General features: G+C 31.8%; 3 protein-coding genes across 3 annotated transcripts; 1 reads left to right on the plus strand and 2 right to left on the minus strand.

Moving 5' to 3' along the window:
- Positions 1 to 2,849: 2,849 nt before the first annotated feature.
- On the minus strand, positions 2,850 to 15,440 carry LOC131844905 (probable ATP-dependent RNA helicase kurz). The gene is made up of 19 exons (XM_059193895.1): positions 15,228 to 15,440; positions 14,722 to 14,904; positions 14,427 to 14,604; positions 13,375 to 13,860; positions 12,965 to 13,180; positions 12,489 to 12,730; positions 11,678 to 11,824; positions 10,676 to 10,825; positions 10,301 to 10,466; positions 9,721 to 9,940; positions 9,002 to 9,230; positions 8,590 to 8,715; positions 7,921 to 8,061; positions 7,459 to 7,614; positions 6,720 to 6,915; positions 5,826 to 6,050; positions 4,925 to 5,066; positions 3,932 to 4,134; positions 2,850 to 2,942 (listed from the first exon to the last, which is right to left on the minus strand). Exons 1-19 carry the CDS (start codon positions 15,300 to 15,302, stop codon positions 2,866 to 2,868), a joined length of 3,558 nt encoding a protein of 1,185 aa, XP_059049878.1. The 5' UTR covers positions 15,303 to 15,440; the 3' UTR covers positions 2,850 to 2,865.
- A 435-nt stretch (positions 15,441 to 15,875) lies between these two features.
- Positions 15,876 to 17,962, plus strand: LOC131844075 (uncharacterized). The gene has a single exon (XM_059192853.1). The coding sequence runs from the start codon at positions 16,004 to 16,006 to the stop codon at positions 17,960 to 17,962; it is 1,959 nt and encodes a 652-aa protein (XP_059048836.1). The 5' UTR covers positions 15,876 to 16,003.
- Positions 17,963 to 20,177: 2,215 nt separating this feature from the next.
- LOC131846724 (fatty acid-binding protein 1-like) lies at positions 20,178 to 23,308 on the minus strand. Its single transcript, XM_059196107.1, has 4 exons — positions 22,600 to 23,308; positions 21,777 to 21,943; positions 20,878 to 20,988; positions 20,178 to 20,263 (listed from the first exon to the last, which is right to left on the minus strand). The coding sequence occupies exons 1-4, from the start codon at positions 22,667 to 22,669 to the stop codon at positions 20,210 to 20,212; spliced, it is 402 nt and encodes a 133-aa protein (XP_059052090.1). The 5' UTR covers positions 22,670 to 23,308; the 3' UTR covers positions 20,178 to 20,209.
- Between the last annotated feature and the right edge of the window lie 1,665 nt (positions 23,309 to 24,973).

Here is a 24,973-nt window from a genome sequence, read left to right on the forward strand (position 1 = left end):
ACAGATGGCAACAGCAACTGGACTTATAATGGAAGGATCTTCCCGCACAAACAAAAGTAGTTTAAAAGACTATACAAGTGACAAGTACACAACGGATAAAGACGGCTTCCGAAAAAACGATCAGAATCGTTTTTTTTTTCTACAGCAGATATAATAGTTATAATAATTTATAATTGTTATATCTGCATGGCTGTGCCCGCGACTTCATTCGCGAGATAGTGATCTTAACAAAATATAGAAAAACGAATCATCGATCAAGCTTCAAAAATGTCGAATATCCATTGAAATTTTCATCCCCTATTTTATTTTACTCCCTTAAAGGTAACAATTTGCAAACTTTGTCATATTTATTTATATTTGTCAATGTCATATTTAGTTTAATCAATAACCTAAACAATAAGTTTTCAAGCTTCTAGCTTTAAAAAGACAATACTTCCATGCAAACTTTTATCTCCCCTTTTCGACCCCTTACAACTTTTTTTCGCATTAAAAAGTAGCCTATATCCATTCTTAGTGTCTAGACTATCTGTGCATCAAATTTCATTTAAATCGGTTCACTAATTTTAGCGTGTTGCGAGACAGGCAGATAGAATTATTTTCGCATTTATGATATTAGTAAGGTTCCATATAAATATCTGTTGAAGTACCTACCTAAAAAGTTTCCGTACCTACGTACTTACCTGTTACAATATTAATTTACTTACTATCTTTTTAATTAAATTTAATTAATTATTTCCTTACACATTCATACGAAATAATTAAATAGGTACTTAGCGCGCTTAAATAAATTGTGTTGACTATATGTACGCCGCTTTTATTTTTATAATAATTTTTTTATGAATTTTTATGAAACGGGACTTCCATCGGTATTCTACATATAACCGAAATAATCCAAATACTAATAATATTTGCAATAATTGACCTCTAATAGACATTTATCGCAAATTGATAAGAAGTTGAGATGTACGTATTATTATTGATTTCATCTGAACTAATGAGGTTATTTATCTAAGTAAAATAAATTTCAACAGATCATTAAGTTTTAAATTATTTATAGTTTGTTAAAGTTCAATTATGTATACCAACTAATGTCATTAGTATATTGCGCCAAACTAAGACCAGAATAATACTCACCCTTCTAAAACATATGACATATACGTCCATTAGGTATAATCCGTAGATATCTTCATTGACCACACCCAAGGAATAACCACACCACTAACTACGTAAATAATAACTACCTTTTCTTAGTACCATCACAGATAACATAATATTACATAGTACCATTCACTATTCAATGAGTATTCAGAGAGGAATCAATGACGATCCATTTTCCCGCCAAAAAAAAATATTTGGTGTCAGACAAAGACATTAACTAAACAGCTACATCTTAAATATTTGTTCCTAATATTTAAATTAAGGAATAGGTTTTTTTTATACTCAGGAAATAGTGACTAAGGAATATAAAAACAATTATATATACATCTATACATATAAATAAAACTGGAGTGTCTGTTTGTAATATTGAAATTACCGTTTTTTACTACATGCTTATGAATATAATTACAGTACACACCAAAAGATTGTTTTTACAATTTTTGTCTGTCCGTCTGTCTATTTGTTCCGGCTAATCTCTGAAATGGCTGGACCGATTTTGACGGGACTTTTTTTGGCATGTAGCTGATGTAATAAGGAGTAACTTAGGCTACTTTTATTTTAGAAAAATTATCTAATTAATTATTTTGTTAAATTCCACGCGGACGAAGTCGCGGGTACACCTAGTAGTAGTAATATATTTATTGCGCACCTACTTTACTGAGGATACAAATGGAATTTTCGATTCGGTATTTTAAAGTATTGATATTTAAAGCACATTTCAAATCAAGTTTTACTTATTTTATGGTGCTTATGTTAGGATTTAAAATACTTTTTATTGTCTAGCATTATCTAGCATACATAATATATATAATAATAATAATTTAGCTTATAAGCATCCATAGTGTTGGTTATCAATTCAGTTTTGTAGCGATTGCACTTTGCTAAATAAATGCTTATAATAATAGTATGTTTTATGTGTAAATAAATAAATATCGACGTAAAAATATAAAGTTACAATATTTGTTTATTAGAGCACTCGCCAATTTTGCTGATCGCTTTACTTATGCTGAGACTGATTTCTGAATATGTGGTAGATTAAAACACAAAGTGTTTAAATTTAATTTAAGTTGTATAAATATTATTTCTATTCTATCCAGAATATTTCTAAAACGAAAAATCTGTTAACAAATATATAATTTCCAAGTTATAAGACGAAAACCTTTCATAATTTGAAAGTTTATCTACTAAATATGGCACTTGATTGTTATGACGTAAAAAACATAATTGCTTATTATTAGGTATATTACTAAACTAAAACAAAAGCTTTAAGTTGATAACCTACGGGTTAAAAACAATTTTTAGGGAGTCCCGACCATAGACCATTAATATATCTTTTGAAAGGGTATTAAACCTAATTTAATGTAGTATAACATATTTTTTATCTAAATGGTTAATTAACAATGTAAAATTCTAATATTGTTGTGAATGCATACCAAAAAATTTTAAGATAATAAAGTAGTTGAATGTTAGGTTTTAGAATAATTTACCTACGTATATTACGGATGTGTATTGCAAGTATCTGTAACATCAAATTTCTAGTTATCCAAATCTGTTTATCAAGTAGATTATCCATAATATCATAACATACAGAAAAATACTTAAATAACTTTTGCAATTTCAAATGTAGTAACTAATAAATAAAAGTGACGACATACAATTATTTAGAACTTTATTTACAATATTTACAAATTCATAATTCATTTATAATCACAATGGGGGCCAATGCATCGTTGCCTCATTTTGTGCCGATTCCGGTAGCCATTTCAAATACTCGTCTAGTAGATCTGTAACAATAACATTGATATCAATTACGTAACATAGCATAGAAAAATGTATCGGATACGCTAATAATTTTCTAAAACAAGATTTCTTTGTACATATTAAGTGCTTTAATACTATAGATATAGAGGTCAATGTAGTAACATTAAAATTATTCCATTTCTAAATTGGAACTAAAATCGCAATTCTTTAGATTAGAGTCACCAAAAATCAGTATTCTGTACTATTTGAATTTCTGAATCGGTACGGAAACGATAAAATCTTATATCCTTAATCTGTCAGGGCTATATTTTCAATAACTAAGTCGACTTTATTATAACATAAAATAACTATTAAAAACTGAAAATATTCCGTTGCTAAATAAATTTCATGCGATTATCGCAGTCGGATGAAATTAATGCAGCTGTTCAAATAATTATTCAATTTACACAATTTTTCAACAACCATCACGTTTATAAATAAAATGTTACTAAGTCAACAATGACTGGCGTCAATTATCAACTATTGATTTTTGAATGGCGCACATATTCGTAAATGTATCATAAAAACATGAAACGCGTGTCAACACCCTCTGAATTGACACGTGCTGTCTGCCTACTACGTAACAAACTTGGCGTGATGATATATTATAGATAGCAAATAATAATTCAGTTCAGAATTCTTTTTTTCTTTTATCTACTATGGTGGATTACTATAAAAGAAAAAAAGAAACAAGCATACGGCCCATCTGATAGTAAATGGTTAACTATGGGCTTAAGGAATATTAAGAAAAACCCCATTAGTCTCGTGAGAAAACCTCAGCAGGAAGTTCATTCCACAATCTAAGTGTATTCTAAATTGCTCTTAAGGAATATTCATAAGTCCTTCTGCTGCTTTGGAGTGCCATCTGCACTCGCTTCGTATCGTCCGGTGAAGGTATAAATGCCAACTGCATTAGAGTATTTCGAAAAAAAACAAATTAATTGTATATTTCTATTTATATTGTAGTACTTACAAGTCGATTGCTCCTTCCACATTGCTACCAACGCGTCCCTATTTCCAATCCTCTTCATAATTAACGCTTTCAATAGTATTTCAGTTCTGGGCTGTAATTTGGCCCAGCTCTTTACCATTGTGGACGGCGGAGAGAGTAACGATCCCGTATATTTACGTAGTTTTGGAAACACAACTCCTTCTAACAGGAATCGTGCGAACCATCTACAAAAATCATTAATATTTACATTATATACATGAGTTATGACAAATAACAATTTGTTACTAGCACACCTGTCTGCTGCTACTTCCAATAAAGAAAAAACATCTAAATATACTACTATATTGTTCTCTATATAGTGTGCAGTATATTATTGCCTGCGACTATATTACGCATTATCTAAAAAGCGTGTTAAGACACATTATTATATTTTATAAAAGCTGGTTTGTTTTATTTAACTAAAAGATCAAAAGGCCTCTTTTCAAACGGAACAGAAAACAAACAATGTACTACTTTGTTGTAGTGACTACATTGAAAATTTTATTCCATTGTGAACCTAACACAAGTGCAGAAGAAGGTATTATACTTCTGCTACGCTTGTGTTTGTCACCTAAATCATTCAAAACTGATGAACCTATTTAGTTTCAATTGCATGTATAAATTTCAATATTTCAAAAATATGTACAATTCGATACGGTATATAGTGTTGCTCATCCATGCAAGACGACGTCTGCGGGATTTGATAGTTTTTAATTATTCGTGTATTGTACTGACTTTTTAAAGTTGTCAAGTTCTGGAGCCGAATATTAATATCTATTATATAAACATATTTTATGTGTATATATCATTATCGTACGTCTATTTATTGTTCCACAACATATAATTAGACTTGGACTGCTTATATGATGGAATTGTTATGCCTAAGTATAGGCATGCATTATACAAATTATAATATTTCCATTATGAATGGATATAAAAGTGTCAACTAAAATGAATATTATAAAATAAGCTTACCTATAACTTTCAATTTTTTCTGGATAATCAATCTCAACAGTGGGCAACTCCCATCCGACTTTACCGAATGTTCCTTTAAAGTGACATTTTACCCGCCCCGACTTCTCATCATATCTTGGCTCTGGGTCTGCTAAAGGTTCGCCTGCAATAGAAAATATACTATTATATATATTTTTAGTACATATCTCACAACAAACGAAATTAACTGTTTAGAAGGAAATTGTGACTCCGCCATTAAACGAGAGTACCGTGGAACATTGCGAAATTACAGAGGTAGCCGCGAAGTACCGAGGTAGGTATGTAGAGTAGTAGTTGTACAAAATTGCCTGTCTGGGTACCTCTATCTCACCTATTTCATCTGCCAAAAAGAGTCATATAAAATACTTACTACAAATCAAACCTCATTGGCGCGGAAGTTGGCAGTGAGATTACAAAGGCACGGAGTCATGATTTCGTAGACGCATGAGAGGTAACACGATGTTTATAGTGTTGTTCGAGTACATAGGCTTACCATACCATATATTAGATACATTACGGAAATCTTACAACATAAGATAATGGTACAAAATAAAGTATACAACTAAATATCATTCTAAACACGTTTCATAGTTGTATATTAAAAGGTTCTAAATACTACAACCTACATTATATATGTGTTACATTACATATCATAGTGATGAAGCCGTTAAAGCTTGAAATCGTTGCAAACACTTACTTTCGCATTTATTTTATTATTTTATTTACAATATAGATATATGTCTGGACTATATTTATAATAAGCAACACTTGCCGTTAAAATGTTGCGTACTTTAAAAGCAACAGTAACTATATTTTTTTAACATCTCCAGAAAACAAGGTACTATTCTATGCTGAAAATTGCACAATATACTTGTCTACATACCCAAATTACACAAGTATGGTACATAAACAGGCAACCACTCAGGTTCTATGGCTGTCACGTTCCTCATCACCATTTTCCGTCGTTCTTCAGCACCGGTTTCATACAGCTCTTGGTAGACTACCCATTCAGGTATCGTTTTGCGGAGTATGGATTCAGAATGTAGATGCACTGGTTCATCGAGCTCGCCACAATGGTACGCATATTTGAATTTGCGTTTATCTTCCCCTATGAAGTATTAATTTCATATAATTATATTATTTTATGGAGCTTAAAAATGCTTAAAGAAGCCATTTTTAAGTAACAATTTCATCGTAAAAGTGACAGTGTAATTGAGTACATATTAACATATACTACTATCAATATAATGGATTACGACTAAATAAAACACGGTGTAAGAAGCTCAAGTCGAAGTTTTCAAACCGAGCGCATATAAACTGTAACCTTATATTCAGTAACAAGTAATGTACTATGTAATGATTATAAATATGAACGATTTACCAAGGATTATTTAAAAGAGCAACACACAAGTTTCTTTCTCGTTCTTCTTGTGATGAGACAGCTTGCCGAATGAGCGGTAGATTAAACAAAAATTGTTGTGACTATTCAAAAGTGCTTAAATTAAGTTTATTTGAATAAATGATCTATTATATTCTTAATTATTTCGACAGGTACTGATTTCGACCAAAAATGGGTTATGTGGTTTTATTACATATGCACATATTTCGCCATCGCGTAATAAATATAAAATTATTTTTATTATACCTTTATGTATAGAAAACATGCTTCTTAAGTTAAATTAAAAAGACAGTGATATCCAAAAGTCTGAATGATTTACAAAAACTTCTTCCAGTAACCATCAACATATTCAGCACCATATTATCAATTATTCCTTACCTTCTTTGACCTCATCCAGTCCAATTTTCCTGCCGACTTGATCACCAAGTCCGCTAAGTACCAACTGCCGTAGTAGCCTGGCTTGATTATCATTCGGAGGTTTCATATCAGGATCTGCTACAACATCAACACCGGCGACACTGAGATTGATCTCCGATGTAAGTTGTTTCCTTAACTTGCGGATTTCTTTGATAGCCTGGAAATTACAATAACGAGATTTTTTAATTGTCTTTCAAAAGTTTATTCAACTACATGTTTTACGTTTCGTTTTTATTGGCTAAATCTCCCAACTTCTGCGTAACCCGTTTGCCGTTTTTGCAACATTTTTCAATTTCAAGCTACATTGAAAAATGTTGCAAAAACGTACTATTGGTTGTAGTGTAATGTTACACAGTCTATAGGTTTTCTCGATAACTGGGCTATCGAAAAAAAAAAGGAATTTTCAAATTTTAAAGTAGTTCCGGAAATTACTCAAAAACATTACCTCTTTATAATATGAGTATATACATATATGTATTGACTTAATACTAATTTTGACACCATTAGAATTATATTAATAGTTTTGTAGAGGGAAAACTGGTTACATAAGTAATTAAAAGTGAAAATAGCAAATAAAACTTCTGATGGAACATGAAAGCACTCCGTGTTGAGTACAGAACAAACGAACTAGAAACTGCACTAGTGAACTAGAGAATGCACTAAAACTTGTTTTTATCTTGTCAACTACTAATATTCATACCTTTTCTCTGATTCCATATTTAGCGCAGAATAACTCTTCTTCGCCTTGGACGTATGCATACTCGGCAGCGCCTATAGCCCGCAACAGTACCCCGGGATCGCCTAACAAGAGAGTATGTCCGGTTGCAGGCCAGTTGTCTGGTTTTCCACTCATTACCTAAAAAAATAAACAACCATAAAGAAATAAAATTGGTTTAAACCAGAATAACCAGCTTCTTTGTAATGGCGAAATATACATCCGCCTGGGCTAGTTATTTTAAAAAAAACTGCTCCTGACATATATTTTACTTTATCTATAGTTATTATACAGAGGAAAGTCCGTCGTGGCCTTGTGATTTACTACCCTAACTTACACTAAAGAAGTCGCGAGTTCTAATCTGGCCGGCACTAAAAAAGCTTATGCCTATATCTGACTTTTCGGTTGCGAAACATCGATATCAAATAAAAAAAAATCCAAATTTACCTCAGGTACTGTAAGAGCCGATACCAGGGCGATAGTATAACATAAGAGATTCTGTTGATGACTGAGTGCTAGCATTTTTCCATACCGGGGCAGCAACGGGAATGCCGAGACTGCTTTACCTAATGGCGTCACTTTTAATATCTGTAACAAAATATCTGCCATAAAAAAGGTAATTAGGTTCTGAGCCTACTTGTAAATTATTTAAAACATAGAGCCAATTGTCAACATGTGGATGTAGTTATTTTTTTTAATATATACTATACCCTCTATAATTATTTGCTTTTAATATATACTAGCTTAGCCCGCGGTTTCACCTGCGTAAAATTTATATGTGTGTGCCTATGTGTTATTCTGATGTATAAGTTATATTACTATAAAGTTACATCAAAATTAGTATTTGCATGAAAAAGTAACGTAACAGTAAAGTAATAATAAGTGGTAAACATGGGCTATAACCAGGAATATTTTTTATTAGGATTGAAATGTTACCTCTGCCGCCGTTAACACTATACGCTGGAGGGACACAAGTGCAAAGATGCAGGATAGCCTGACCATGAAATCAAGTCAGTTAACCCGGCGTGACAAATTCATTAGGAATTAACTGCAACGGTTATTGCCCTGGTCACCCTGATGTGGTATGTCAGAATAAGTGGACAATTAAGTACTTACATCATCGTCATCTATTCTTTTCTTCTTTACTTCGAGTTTTTCTAATATTCCCAGTGTTTCAAGACGTTTTTCTGCTAAACGGAGTTGCAATCTGTCTGGCGCAGTCGGAAATGGGAAATTTACCACCTGCAGAAACATAATTAAGTATTTGATTATCAAGATAAACTAGCTGTAAACGCTATTATTGACATTGAAAAACTATTAATGAATTCTTATAAGTAACCCAGCAGTCCCATGAGTTAAGTCCAAAGTTCATTTTATACTTAATTAAAAAAAATCTTCATTTTTATCCCCAAACATTTAATGGAATTGGCTACTTGGACATCATAATGGCACAAGTTTCTCTATTTCAAAAGCTACGGATAAATATGTAACATTCATCTACTTAAAATGTAAAGTAACCCCGATCTACCTTATCTATGCCCATACACTTCATGGCGAGCACGAGGTCGTCGACCGGGCGGCGACATAAGTCTGGCGGGTGGTGGGGGGGACAGTCGTGCTGGTAGACGGCGCTGCTGTAGAGGCGGTAGGCGTGGCCCGCGCCCACCCGCCCCGCGCGCCCCGCTCGCTGCCCCGCGCTCGCCTGCGACGTCCACACCACGCGCCACGCACTCGCGCCCGTCACGTGGTCGTATACACTTATAACGAAACAAATTGCAATGATTTTTAAGGGTGAGCACAATAGATCTATGCAGATCGCAGGTCTTAGAACCTGACACTAGCCTAAAACCTTAATGATGATGATGAACGAAACAATTTTTTGCAATGCACGATTCAGAAAATCTTATATATATATATAGAATTAGCCATCTTTGCAAGTTCAAAATTCTCCACGTTCCACTTCAGAAAGTAATTTCAGTGGTAAATTCCAGTATTAAATATCTACTTGGGAATAGTTTATATATGTATGTAATGTTCTGAAAAAACTTATATCTATTTTAGCCATTTTAAAAAGAAAGTAGTTTCTACTGCCCCCACTTCAGAAGGCATTTTCATCGACGTAAAAAGCTGACAAATTCGAGTATAAACAATGTTCGAATTTAGGAATCCCAACATTGTCTACTCATTTGCTATTTATAATCCAATTAATTTGTTGTCGCATTAGTAGTACAAAAAGCTATTACTTACCGCATTTTCTTCTTGCCACTGTCCACAACATATCTAATAGCAGGTATAGTCAGCGATGTTTCAGCTACGTCCGTACTGACTACACACAACCTGGCTCCAACTGGAGGTGAAGCAAAAACTCTAGCTTGCTTAGCTGAATTGAGCATAGAGTATAAAGGTAGAACCCATAGAGGTTGTCGGCATGATTTTATTGTTGGTGTAAGTGTATCTTCTTCTCCATCTAAAATATATAAAGATTTTATTTTCAATTATAACAATCAAGCATATAATGAGACTCGGTAAACAGTCACTGCAGTCTACCTAATGTGGTGTATGGCACACTGTTTAAATGCATATGCATGCGCATTTGTAACTAGTAACCTGTAATTTCACTGAATTAATGTAACCATACAGCATTGCAAGAAAACTGTGAAGCGACATGTGCTGAAGAATAAAAAAAATAAAAAAAGTTATTGAAATAAACGATTATTCTTCGATAACGATTAAATAACGATTTCTCTAGTAGGACGTAATAATAATTCAAACTAAAGTTTCTTATAATAACTTTTACGAATTTTTAATAATAAAATCTATAATATACCAGAATCACTTAAATGTCCTTCACTTTCATCTTCATCGTCAACTAGATCTGCTTGTCCATCGTCATCAGGCATGTCATAGTCATCCAAATTAATTTTTGGAAGTGTTTTTACTTTCTGCTTAGCTTTTCTTCTTGCTTTTCTAGCGCGTTTCATTTCTTTCTCCACCTAAATAAAGCAATCACAATAATAATTATTCCCCCGAAATATGTTATCACACTACAACTTTTACTACTACTATGTAGGCAAGTTTATCAATTTTGTTTCGAGCTGTACTTCTCACAGTCGCCTCTTATTACAGCTTGGAGATTATAAAGATTTTTACTTTAACATTAAACAAAGATCTTAGAATAATAGAATGAATTAGATTATCATACCTCATCATCATCCGACTCAATATCATCAGCCTCAGAATCTAGCGTAGCCTCCGTTTCGCTGACGGCCTTAGTCCTTTTGATAAGCTTTGAATAGTCCACATCCTTGCGGTACGGGAATGATGCTTTTAACTTACGTACCAGGTACTTCACCTAAAAGTTTTTAATTATCTGATAAGCAGTAACTTAAACAAGTAAAATAACATGGTATATTCATAATTGCAACACATTGTATTTCATAATATACAAATTATTACCAATTATACACGTTACTAATAAGCCATGTAGCACACTATCAAATAAACTTACTAATGTACAATTATTTACACCTGTATACTAACTGCCTAGATATTACAGGAAACAAATAAATTAAGTAGCCACACCTCATCACATCGTACACAACACTACAGTGGTGAGGTACAAAGTTTTTTTATGAAATCAAACTTTAATATCTTAATTCGTCTAATATATCAGATCTACTCTGCTCACTGATTTGTTATATCTAATAATTATTTGGAAATTCTTTTGTGGACTCCCGCAATACAGGTTCGCCTAGCGAGGTCCAATGTATAATTAACTTTATAATATTTGTATGTTTGAAAATGAATACATAAATAATCAAAGAATATATAACAATCATGCTACAAGTAAATAATTCGGTCAAGCTGACATAATTCATTATTACAACTATAAGTGTTAATTATTATAAGTACTAAAAGAATTGTAAACGTTTTGCTTTAAAACCCTAACCCTAAGATTCGATGTCAAATTTAGATAATAGTATCTAAATTTGACATCGGGGTCACACAAAAACTGCATTATTAATTCATTACTACTCATTCATTTTGCTGATTACTAGCCGTTGTACATGTACACTTCACACCACAATGAATAGCAATGCTTTGAATACAATAATTAGTTAAGTAAATAGTTCAGTAGGTAGTCAATATAAACCACGCCATCATAATTAGATAACTATTCTACAAAATACTAACAAGAACATACCTCCTGCTGACCTGTTACAAATATAAGAATTCCTCCATCGGGCAATCTAGTGTGTATTTTGACTGTCTTTCTATATGCCTCTTTTAAATAGTCACTGTAAGTGTGTTTGTTGAAATGAATTGTCACTGGATACTGTCTTGAATCTATCTACATATAAAAATAATTTATATTAATTATCACTACAACTACACATTATTAAAATGTAACTAATTTCTCTCAAGGTACAAGGAACTAAGAAAAACCAATGTAGGTATTTATCAACGTAATAGAATACAAAATGATTATTGTTAAAATTTTTGTCTGTGCGTTTTTGCGCACAATTCTCATAAACAATTCAATTGATTTGGGTGAGGTTTTAACTAATGTATTGTGGTTAGGTTTTCTTAAAATTGAGTGTTTTTTTTTTAATTGAATCAATTTACAAACAAAAAAATAATAATCTATTGATATTCAAATACCACAGATATGATGACTCCGGCTCAGTAAGTTGTAGAATAAAATATGTACTTACTATATTATCGCCCACCCACATATTATACTACAATGCAACAAAATTACATTTGGTTTCTCTTGACCATTATCATATTTAGTTAGCATTTGACTGATACATTAGTGTTTTTAGTATTTAATTAATATAGGAATATTATATTAATTAAATTATTAATAAACCATAATAATAATTACACCCCCCTCACTTGACTTTATACCATTAGCGAAGATGAATGCAAAATACCATTCTCACCCATTAAAAAATAATTTTAAAACTAGAAAAACATCATAGATTGTTATAGAATTACATATAAGCAATTACTTTAATAACTGGCGGTGGTTCCTTAAATAGCCTGGTGTTTTCAGTGAAGTCCTCTATTCTCAATGTGGCCGACATTATTATTAATCTAAGCGGGTTCCCGCGCTTTCTCCTTAACGGCACTATTCTAGACAGTAAACCAAGCAGTATGTCAGTGTAGACGCTTCTCTCGTGAGCCTCATCAATGATCACTACCGAGTACTTACTCAATAAAAAATCTGATTGAATCTCTTTTAGAAGTACACCTGAAAATTTGATATTTCAAAGTCAAAATCATTTCTTCTTATAGAACATTATTGGTAGTATTGGTACTTATGTATATAAATTGTTTTTCACACTATCTCTAACAACCAGTAATAAAAATAAATGATGTATAAAAAAAAATATACTTAAATATAAATATACACAATTTCTTTTGCTATTTTATTATAATTATCAGTTTATAGTTAAACTCTTTTTATAGATCTTTTTATACTAACCATCAGTCATAAACTTGATTTTAGTGTCCTTAGTAACGTTTCCTTCGAATCGCATCAAGTAGGACACTTCTTTATTGCTGAGAGCCAACTCGTGGCCGACCCGCGCCGCCATTGCAACTGTAGCAACTCTGCGAGGTTCAGTCACTGCTATCATCTTGTTCTGAGCATAACCGGCTTCGTAAAGGAATTGTGGAAGCTGTGTTGTTTTGCCGCTTCCTATAAAACAAAAGATATATAATAAAAAAATTAACACCTTTCAATTCATCATGTCAATAATTTACATGATAAATGACTTAATCGTGAATTGGAACAAAGACATGAAAAGGGTCATAATCCATATATCCATTTCCATTATCCATAACGGTTTAACAAATTTTTTTTTACTCTAACTTTTTACTATCAATACTTACCAGTTTCACCAGCCACAATTAAAAATTCATTCTCATTAACCAGTTCCATAATTCTTTGTTCTTCTCCCAAAATTGGTAGCTTCAATCTTGCGACTTGCACTTTTGGATCTCTTTTCACTTCTATGTGAACTGTTTTGTGCTCAAGCAGTGGCTTTTTTACTTTCTCCTTAACATCAAGAGCATCTTTGTTTACCTTTTTAGTTTTATTTGTTTCTTTTACAATTGTATTATCATTGTTTTTAGGATTTTCTTCTTTTATAAGAGAAACATCATTTTCAGTCCTACTTTCATCATTTACTGTATCAACTTTAATTAATTCCACATCTTCATTACCATTTTCTACAACATCTGATACATCATCATCTGATTCTGAACTACTTTCTTCAGTGGATGACTGCTCAAGACCTACTACATTTGGATCATATTTATTCCTCTTTATTTTACCTGCATTATCCATTTTTAAAAGTCTTAGCCGTTTTTTTGCTCCTGTAAAATAATATAATTAGAAGTTGAATTATTTTACCATAAACAATGAAACTTGGAATTCATTAACAATATTCATAGTTATATTACATAAATTCATTTACAGCTTTAGACTTTTATTCACTCATATTTTGAAATATATTTTTGATAATTTGGAGGATTACATCACTAATTTAATTAAGATTAAGATCATGAATTTAAGACTAAAAGCCAATTAGGTTGAAACTTTTAGACAATTCATTGTAATGACAACTAAGTAGTGACGGAAATGAAAGTAAAGTAGATACTGCACTTAATTTTGTAGAAATAGTATAATCTTGTTGACATCACGCAGATAGCAATAAACTACAAGACCAAAAGCAACCAAGTGTTTTGTCAGGCACAACACAACTATTATATTTGGGCTTGTGTTATCTCTATGTTACATAGTTTTTGGTATTTCACAACAAAAAATAAATATAAGTTTGGAAAAATGTTTAATAAAATCAGTATCAGTAAGTACCAAATTTTAAACAGTATGTATATTTTATTGTAAACTACAATAAATTAATTAAAATTAATCAAGTTACCTGCAATGCTACTGAACTTTTTATTCTCTGGTAATTCTGCCTTCTCCACAGGTGCTTCTAAATTATACTTTGATAAATGCCTGAGGCCAATGGTTTGCATAGATGATATAGTTGTCATTTGATTGACTTCATCTGGTGATGCTTGCACTTGTAACAGAGACTCTAATAGAGCTGCTCGCTGTAAAAAAGAAATTTCAATAAATACCTAATTCCTCATTTTTACTACATTGAGGAACATATGACGCGAATGTGGCAATTAATATATCAAGTAGTGTAAAACTATATAAATACATACATTTGCTTTTTTCTTCTTCTTATCAACAATTTTCTCCAGTTGTTTTCGTTGGGCCTTGGAAAGTAATTTAATTTTTTCCTTTTTTTCCTGTATGACCTTGGTTTTCCTTTTCTTTGACGGTAAAACCAATAAATTACTTTTATCTGATGCACCATATTCATCGTTGGCAAAATCAACTTTGATCTAGAAATCAGCATGTCACAAATTAACAAATGTAAACAGATTATTGGTTTCTCTAAGTTGCTGTTTATTTCTGTTCCAATATTGTTGGCTGCAGCTGGCCGGCTGGCGGGATATGGGGTTAGTGCAGACGGCTCTCTAAACTGGCGGAAGGAAAAGCCAAAAGCCTAATAAAGTAAAGCCAACTCCTGCCTGAAGGATACGACTTCAGTCTATCGGCAACATTAGGAGTTGTTCACACACTGAAGTCGTACGTCATCTTGAATTGTATCTCGATTCTAAGTATAAGTAAGACCTTAATTTTATAAGAAATATTACAATCTCACCTCATTAGTTTCAGTGTTGTCTATGCTGGTTTTAACAACTTTTCGGGCTTTCTCATTATGTCGTGACTTGCCCATTATATTCTAAAAATATAAGAATTCTTCAAATAGTTATCAACAAAATTGGAAGCGATTTTCATATATTGGTATTCAATTTTGGAGGTGATTATAATTTACATTATATTATTAAAGTTAATCGTATATACTTCGTGGTCCATGGACCATGTGTTTTTGTTATGACATTTAATGACATTTTGACTACTTATGTCATCTTACGGTATATATGTTGTCATTTATGCCACAGATAATAAAAGCAGTAATGCATTGTTTGGATAACATTTACTCTAAGATTTATTTATTCATCTACTCCTCCGGTTACACGTCTTTGTACGCTTCGTCCTATAAAATTATGATTAATCGAGTTTCAAAATATACCTAATTGATTATTTAGTAATTACAAATATTGTTTTAATTTTATACCCATATTATTGAAAACTAATTTCACTAATAGTTTATTTCTTCCGGCATAAACTTTTATTTATCCTTGGTAGGTATTGGTATGTTACTGTCATGAATAACTACGTCAATTTGAGTCTATCAATGTCAACTGCTCAAATGTCAAATCACAGACCAGAAAAACTATAAGACAAATAAAATTAATAATATGTTATTATATGTTTGTTCACTATTCATTTTTTTTTTATTCAAATAAAGTAAAAGAATTAATAAAGTATATTTGATAAATTACGTTTACACTAATTTTAAATGTAATTGTAATTATGTTGGCAAACAATTTACAAGAGATATCAAGGCGTATTATTACGATTTCCAGGCATGAAGAACCTATATTAATGTGGCACAATTCCGTACTAACAGTTCGTACAGATAAAGGCATAAACTGTACCAAATTTACACACAATTTGCGATGCTTAGACAAGAATCTCGACTGCACGGAATTTTTAGTACCTATCTCGAAATCCAGTCCTGTTACAGGTTACCTGTCGAACAACAGTTTTATCAAGAAAGGCTTGAGTAATATGGAGATGTCGCAATTAGTACTAGATCCCTCATTGTGGCCTTATAGTCCTCATATAGTCCAGGAAATGGTATCTATTGTTGCATTTGACTGGTCGCCTATTGATCTCTGTTATAATAACAAAAGTGTTCTGGCTGTTTTGAATAACATAGGAAATGTACAGTTGTTTGTTCCTCAACGATGCACATGGGCCAATCCACTTGACATCTCCGAACTTGTATGTAAGGAATTTCCTATAATATCAAATAAACCTCAATGCTTCGATGAATTAAAACAAACTGCTCATACTGTAGTATCAAGTGCTATATGTTGGGCTCCAAAACTCAATCATGATAATACATGTTACTTTGTTAGCGCCCAAAAAAATGGTAATATATTGGTGTGGCTCATAAAAAGAAATGATTTATTAATAAATGCTGAATACTGTGGTTGTATAAAAATGGAATCAAGTGAAATAATGACAATTCAATGGTTAGACAGATGTGATAATACATTTACTTTATTTTATTCAAACATGGTAGGAGAAATAGTTGCCTTAAATTGTAAAGTGGATAAAAATGTAAAAGTTTTAAGTAAACATGTACTGTGGACACATAAAGATAGAATGATTGCTAAAAACTTTCACCACACAATTATAGACAACAAAATAATATTCATGTGTACCAAGCACAGACACTTAGTAGTGTTATTGTTAGATATGGATTGTAACATATTGTCACAATTTCTTAAAAATATAAATGACTACAAAATTTCTGTTATTACTAAATGTACAGATATATTTTATGTTGGTACCGTAAATTGTGAAATTTATAAGGTTGCTTTTAAAATTTCTAACAATAATCTTGATGTTAAAATGGACATTGTCCCTCTAAAAGAGACTTATGAGAATTATGAACTTTATGGTCTCTCTTTTTCTAGTAACAATGTGTTATGTGCCTTAGGACTTTTCAGCAGGAAAATATTAATTAGAAAAGAACATATGAAAATTGAGATTGTAATCCTTTCTGCGGACTCAAATAGTGTTGCAGAAATGGAAATGCTTTTAAATAATCCATTAAAAAGTTTAACAAACATGTGGGATTACTTAGAGTTATTACGGTACAAATGTATGAAAACCAAAAGTTTGCCAACAATAGATTTCAAACAATTGTTGGCAGAAGCTGAAACAGATATTTATAAACTTAAAATATATTTAGTGATAGTTATTATATATAACACTTTGCAAATGAATGTGAAATTGAGTAAAGATCTTTTACCAGAATGTAATGAAGAGTTAATTAAAGATAAAATTATGGCGTTGTATGCACAGTCTTACATGCAAAAATTATATAAATTGTATTCAAAAAATAAAATGTATCCAAACGAGTTCTTAGCTGAAACATTTGCAGGTTTAGTAAAATATTTTAAATATTATTGTAAAAAATATGATAAGAATTTTAAGGAGTATGCTTCAATGGACATAGCTAAAGATTATAAATACATATGCCAATGTTGTGATGATCAACTTGATGGTTTTACTTGCTCTAGTGGACATTTGAATATGTTTTGTTCTGTCTCTTTCACACCAATAGAAGCTTATAATTACCTCATATGTAACAGTAGTTGTGGAATGACTGCTAGAATAGAACTGTATCCTGATAAGCCAGTATGTGTTATATGTGATACACATTTAGATTTGTGTAATCTACCAATATCAATATAGTATACATTTAAAAATTATTACCTCTTTTATTCAGTGATATTCATTTTGTTCCTAAACTAATCAAAATTGCTCTTTTTTTACCAGTTTGCTTTGTTTTTATTATTGGTAATAAACCAATAGTAATGTAGGTAGTTTCATATATAACTATTATTTTGTTATACATATCTCTAGTCCCATTGCAACGGGGATCGAAACTACGACGGCCTAAGCCCAGGTTGTATGTTTACCATGAGGGCACTTCCTAGAAGAACCCTCATGGTAAAATTACTTTATTTGTTATATGTGCTCTTTTTTTTGCTTTATTCCTGAGATTATTCATAACTGAGAAAGAGCCTGTTTTTTATGTAATTGGAATGGCAAAGACGCTAACGACCCGTCGCGTCGGACGGTTAGTGGTAAACCTAGTAACACATGTAGGTACAGATAGCATAACGATCCTAACGTTATCTCTCATTGTTTTATCTCACACATCTTACAATGCGAGCTGTATGGGGCTTGAACTAGGTGAAACTGATGTCCATGCAGACTTATTTTTAGAGTATACATCGCTCCTGTTATCTTTCTACTATTGAAACTGTATTTGTGTAGATAGTTGGGTACAGTAAATATTATTCAGTGGTAGATACACATCATATAAACAATATGTTTACCATGATGTAGTAATAACCCCGGATAATTCACGCAGTGCCATCTAGTCCCAAGCTAAAGAACTTGTTATGCTTAGTTACTAGATTTCTATATACAGTGGACCCGTGGTAATCCGGCCCCCCTTGTAATCCGACATGGTCTATTATTGAATATTTTTTTGACAAATATACTTCAGAGTGCATATGAGTATGTATGTAACATATATAACATAGAATCTTATCACTGGATCTGTAATTCGTCGGATTACAAGATACTCTTCTGCCTAAGGCTCCCCTATAGTCCGGAATTTTTCATCCGGACTATATATAACTATAATCCGACAAATTCGATGGTCCGACACTGCCCTGCCAAACGTTTGTCGGATAACCGGGGGTCCACTGTACTTAAATACATACACAGAAAATACAATATAAACATTCATACTCATGAAAACAAATATTTGTACTGTGCGAGGAATCGGAACAAGGAAGTTAAACCGCTAGACCACCGAGGTCGTCGAATATATTTACGTACATTAGGTATATCACCATTATATATAGGTACTTGATATTTCTAAGAACCTCGGAATATCGGACCTAATAATTTATCGTGGTAAATATCCGTGAAAAAGTTTTGAATTGTTTATTATGAAAAACAACTTTTTAGTGGTGTGGTGTATCCAACGCGCTAAAGATATATGGCTGGCGGGAACCAGAGAGGATTATGAAATGAGGATCGAGTTTTTAAGTTTACTATCTCGAAAAACTAGCTCAGGTTCTTTCCAAAAATGCCTAGCCTATAGCTAAGTAACATAGGTATTATAGATAGGTAGGTAGATATAGTCTGTGTACTTTGGGGGAAGTGGATTCTAAGTTATGTGTATTAATAACATCATGCCTAATATTTTAACATGTCCGGTTGAGCTTCACGCAGTCCCACCTGGAAACCATTGTGGTAAATTTCTGGTTGATTTACCACGACGAGCTAAGTGACTTGATCTCATGCTCATCTTCTCATCCACCACTGTTGTCCCGCCAGCGTAAACCGTTAGTCGTGTGCACAATTCCCCCACTGGGCCAGGGTGCTCGCCTTGGGGGAGACTATTGTCTCAATCAATCGGCCCCGGAGGCGTGAGCTTATACCCACACTCTTGACAATTGAGTGGGGCGAATTAGATCGCCCTAACATCGTGTTACAGGAGGCCTAACGCGGCCGGAGACGCAGTGGTTCCTCGTGTCCTCGTGACTCTGGCAATGGTTTTTAATGGGTATGAAACTCACACACCTTCTTCCGGGGAGACGGTCTGTTAAACTGTGTACTTCCGATAGTAGGTAACATAAAAAATCTTATATTGTCAGATAATATACAATTAGATAAATTACGACATAAGTAGGTATGTTCCTATCTCATAATTTGTCTAATTAGGTTCTAATGCTTTCTTCGTACTTCGGTAGGTTCCTACTTTGTAGTCGATACAAAATTGTATAAACCCAGTAAACGAATAATAAAAGTTATGAAATATGTACTTAAATGGGTATTTTATTATAAAAATCTTTAAAAATTAATAAATATGAACATTTTAGGTAGGTAACCTTATCTAGTTAATTAAATTCTACGTTCCTAAGCACTGTAGTATCGGTAAGCGACGCCATCCCAGACGCTGGTAGTGACGGTCTGTAAACAAAGAGAAAACGTGATTTGAATTCTATCTATACTCTCGCTAGATTCAAAATATAAGATCATATCAGAATTAAAATTAAATGAAGTCAGGATAAAAACAAAAAATCTTATTCAAGTCGATCTGTCTTTTACAACTTACAAAGTCACATACAGAGAAAGATTAATACAAACGTGTAATAGATTTTTTTTGTACAATGTTTACATTTCCTTGTTCGAATCAGTCATAATCATTTTACGGCGTCGCGTCGGTTGTTTAGTGGTTTAGCAGACAGCCTTACTTCCAATAGTTGCAAATACTATTCTTGCATGATACAAATATTTGTGTTGGCGTAAGTGTTTTATCTGTACATTATGTATTTTAAAAATTATGTCGTTGTACAATCTGTGCTGCTTACTTCAAACTCATCAGATATATTACCATGGATTCTAAATAAGTATTAGAAACATTTATGTATATATACCAATTTTTGTAACCAATACAAAGAACCGTAAGTATTCATGAATACAAATGTTTGTATCAAACCTTCGTCCATTGGAAGTAAGATGGTATACTAAACTAGTGTACCGACTATGACTGTCAAGTGTATAATATAGAGAGAAACACTTACAACTTTCAATTTGTCGCCATTGTACTCTCTCTTGAATGTGGCGGATCTTCCTTTAGGGTCGGTGAATACTTGGGTCACTGTGTTGCCATCAACAGTGAAGAGACTCTTAATCTGAAACAGTGTATAAATAGAAATTAAATACATTAACTACAACATGATCCTGAAGCAAACCGAATAAACAATATGAATCTATTGGGGCTTAATTATGTATATATTTTTTTATTTCTTCAATGCTGTGTTAAGTGTAAATCCGCCAAATGTACTTTACGATACGTATTTTGTATTGAGTAATACAAAATATATAATTGTAAAGTACATTTGGCGGACTTAACACCATGCGGAACGTTCTACCAGTCTACCATAGGTCGTGCAGAGAATTAATGTTTTGCGGTATATATTATATATATGTAATATTACAATCGATACGTTTGCGATTTTCTTTAAAACCATATGATTTCTGCAGATAGTTCGCAATTGCTACTGAACCTATTTCCAATAGGAATTGTAGGTGCCTTAATTTTGAAACAATGTGAGTGTTACATAATTAAGACCCTGGTACTTTTAAAGTAATTATAATAGAATTTTATTATGAAATTAAACACCAAACAAGCTATTGGTGATATTTAACGAAGAATTTCTTGGAATTTTTTTTAAACCAACAGAAGAAGAACAGATGAAGAGCAGCCAGATACTGCACAGTTCCATACATTGCCATTCCCGAAGAATAAGTTATTATATATCCGTACTCTGTAATTCCGGTGTCACCCTTTCCATCGAGAAAAGTAAGAATTGGATAAAACGAAAATTAGCAGACGTCTTTATTGTCGTAAATATTAATATTGGCAATTAAATTAGTTTATTTATATCATTAGTTAATTTCTGTATATTGTTTAACTTACGGTAATGCCTTCCTTGATCTCATAGTCGAATTCTACACCAGATTGGAAAGTGACGGTCTTAGTCCTCTGGGGAATAATTGTTGTGTATTTGTAGGTGTCACCGTCCTTTTCTAAAAGCTGTGTGGGTCTGTACAAAGCAGCTTTGGCTTTGTCTTCTGCTGGAATGTCTAAACAAACAAACTTGTTTTTCAGTAAATGTTGCCAAATTAATAAGATTTTTATATTTAGGAATGACTATTTCTAGTAATTTTATATGTCCAAAACGAAATTGTAATTAGGCGCCTTACATAGGTATTAGTATTAATATCAATATATTTTCGGGATTGCAGAGAGAATCGGTAGGCGATATACGGTAGTTATGGGTCTTTAACTCTACTGTCTAATGAATTAATACATAGCTACCACGTTATGTTCAAAAGGTACCTAATTAATATATTTTATATAGGACACAAAAAATAGTAAATTTAACTTAATTATAACCACAGATGAGTTTTTAATGGTATATGCAAATACATACTTTTTATATTATGTTACTAATATTTATTTAAAAATCAAGAGATGCGAGTTTTCCTATTAACTTACTAAATATTAATTTATTGATTATATACTGAATTGTCCAAGAATTATTAAAAAAAAATTAAAATTAAAGCTAAGGCTAATTTTTATTTTGACTACTGAAATAATGGAGTCTTATTAAAGACCAATTTTCGTAGACTGTTGAACCAAACCTAATTAAATTTGTGTAATTGTCCATGTCGGATTTCTAGGGAAATTGTATCTGTTGCATTATGGTTGACTTATAAATACATAACATAAAACATACCGATGGCATTCAGAAATGCCTCGAAGTTCTCTTCGCTTTCGTATTTGTACTGCTTTCCCAAAAAAGCCATTTTGGTTGATATTAATATATATGTTACACTCACAAGAAATAAAAATACGATAATGCAAAAAGCGTGCGTACCTTACGCTCTTTTATACCTACCGCCTAATCATAAGATAATGATAAATTTTTACTTATCTTACAAGTTGTCACTACAATAAGTTGTAGCTAGGTAGCATATCATATTATCTTATGACTGTTCGACGTACAAATGCAATTTTGGCCCCTAATGCTTAGCTTTAATTTTATTATTGCATTATCGCTTAAAAGTGTTGTAAATTATAAATAAGTCGACGATAAACCGCCACCTTCATTTAAAGGCCATTTTACGATAATCAGGATCATCTCACAGAATTGCATATAATAATTACTTAATACCTATTAAATTTTACTATCTCAACCAAGCAATGTCATTACAGAACTATACAGTCAAGTCTAAAGGTGGTTTGTGGTTGGTGGTATATTTCTATTAATATTAATTTTCGGACCTCAGCCTTTAGTTCTGTTGATTACCAGTGATAAAAAATATAGTAAATGTAAAGTGTAATTTTGTTGCTGATATTGTAGTTTGCAGTAGATTATTTTGAAAAGTATAAGGTACCGACCTTATCCTTTTTGAATACTGGTTATGGTAATGGAAAATCATTGGAATCAGTTCAACATCTTTATTTTATAAAGTACAGTTTGGGGTTAAACTTTCTTTGGTTTTCCAAATCCTATATAATAATATATAATAAATTGTTAATTTTGTATGTCTGTTAGAACAATTATATTAAAAATATTATATTTAAAACAATTTATATTTACTAATATTTAAGTGTATGTGTAGTTAACAGTTGTCGAAAACTCGATAATTAAATTAAAAAATTTTGACTCGTAAACATTTTTTTTGAGCTGTCGAATAAGTGTATGATTAAATATTACAAATAATATTAATGCTTCAATAAAACTTTTTTTTATAAAATTAACTTTAAACCAATGACGATATTTTTTTTATCAACCAAAAACTCTGTATCATCACTTGACCGCATTTTATTATCAGTATGCATGATCAGATTTATTTATCAACCTTACTTTTAAGTTATAATAATTGATCAGGACTATTATTGGTAAGTAGCAATAAAGATAATGTCTATTAAGACACAAATTAGTCATAATGTGTCTACACAATACTCGCATAAAACACTGCTATGACGATTTTGATTAAATTTTATAGATATCTATATGAAAGTCGACCTCGTACGGGAATCGAAGTCTACACGGGAAGCTGAGTCAGTGTGTCAAAACCACTTCTAAGAGATTTGAGTAATCTAATCTTTATACATTATATGATAAATATAAATATAATTTTATCATTTCCTGCAAATGCATCGAAGTATTATGAAATTTTCCACAATATACGTACACCAATTTATAAGATGAAAAATTGTATTTGTGAGAATGCATTTTGACCAAATTAGGAAGCCTGTAAACGAGTTTATATTGTGTTATATACTTAACTATCTGTTTCCTGCAACTTCGTTCACATAGATTATTTTTCATATTAAAATAAATAAAATTTCTGAAATAAAAACTATATTACTCCTTATAACATTTGCTATCTGTGAGTGAAAGCTCCGTCAAAATCAATCCAGCTGTTTCAGATATTAGCAAGGACATACAGACAGAAAAAAGTACAGTATACTCGTATGAATATACAAACTGACACTGTAAGCTTACTTTTATCTTAGATTCTCATGCATATAGAATGAAATAAATGCAGTTTCATATTTGCAATATATTTTTTTCTAGTAATTCTGCTCGTATTTTGTATTAAAAAAATGCTACTTTTTCAGTGCCTTGCATTTTATTTTCTATGGACAGATAGCACGAAATAAATAATTCGTTAACCGGACGTTTTTTGGAATTAGGTACTACTTTCTAAAAATAAAATCTATTAGAATACATAGAAATAGTTTTAGAATTTTGGTAAATGCAAATACACTACTCGCTAATTGCTACTAGAAACTTCAGGAATTAAAACCTATATTTGCCTCATTTTTTTGTATAAATTTTAAATTATCGTAATAAATATCAAGGCGCTAAGCGTTAATTTATCTTTAAATTGATTGGTGACTAAATTGTTTACGTAATATATTTTTATTGCTCACGGTAAACGCGCAGGTGTGGTCTTTAGTCTTTGAACAAACTGATAAGTTTATCTACTGATTTTAGTTTTGAAGATTTTGTCACTTTCTAAATTTAAACTTACTATTGTATTGTACGTTTATTTTTTTTTTCTTTCTGTATAAAAAGGATTCTACACAGCTATAAT

This window comes from Achroia grisella, unplaced genomic scaffold (genome assembly GCF_030625045.1).
Source record: "Achroia grisella isolate CSIRO2021 unplaced genomic scaffold, CSIRO_AGI_Agris_v1 utg109, whole genome shotgun sequence".
Classification (NCBI taxonomy): Eukaryota; Metazoa; Arthropoda; class Insecta; order Lepidoptera; family Pyralidae; genus Achroia; species Achroia grisella.

Bases quoted from the DNA above. Each gene is read 5' to 3' on its own strand.
- LOC131846724 (XM_059196107.1), bottom strand. From the start codon at position 22,669: ATGGCTTTTTTGGGAAAGCAGTACAAATACGAAAGCGAAGAGAACTTC. The intron at 21,944-22,599 runs GTATGTTTTATG...TTGTTTGTTTAG, and splicing joins GGCATTTCTGAATGCCATCG to ACATTCCAGCAGAAGACAAA. The intron at 20,989-21,776 runs GTAAGTTAAACA...ACACTGTTTCAG, and splicing joins AGATCAAGGAAGGCATTACC to ATTAAGAGTCTCTTCACTGT.
- LOC131844905 (XM_059193895.1), bottom strand. From the start codon at position 15,302: ATGGGCAAGTCACGACATAATGAGAAAGCCCGAAAAGTTGTTAAAACC. The intron at 14,605-14,721 runs GTATGTATTTAT...TCTTTTTTACAG, and splicing joins AGAAGAAGAAAAAAGCAAAT to CGAGCAGCTCTATTAGAGTC. The intron at 7,615-7,920 runs GTAAATTTGGAT...TTATTTTTTTAG, and splicing joins CGGCTCTTACAGTACCTGAG to GTAATGAGTGGAAAACCAGA.
- LOC131844075 (XM_059192853.1), top strand. From the start codon at position 16,004: ATGTTGGCAAACAATTTACAAGAGATATCAAGGCGTATTATTACGATT.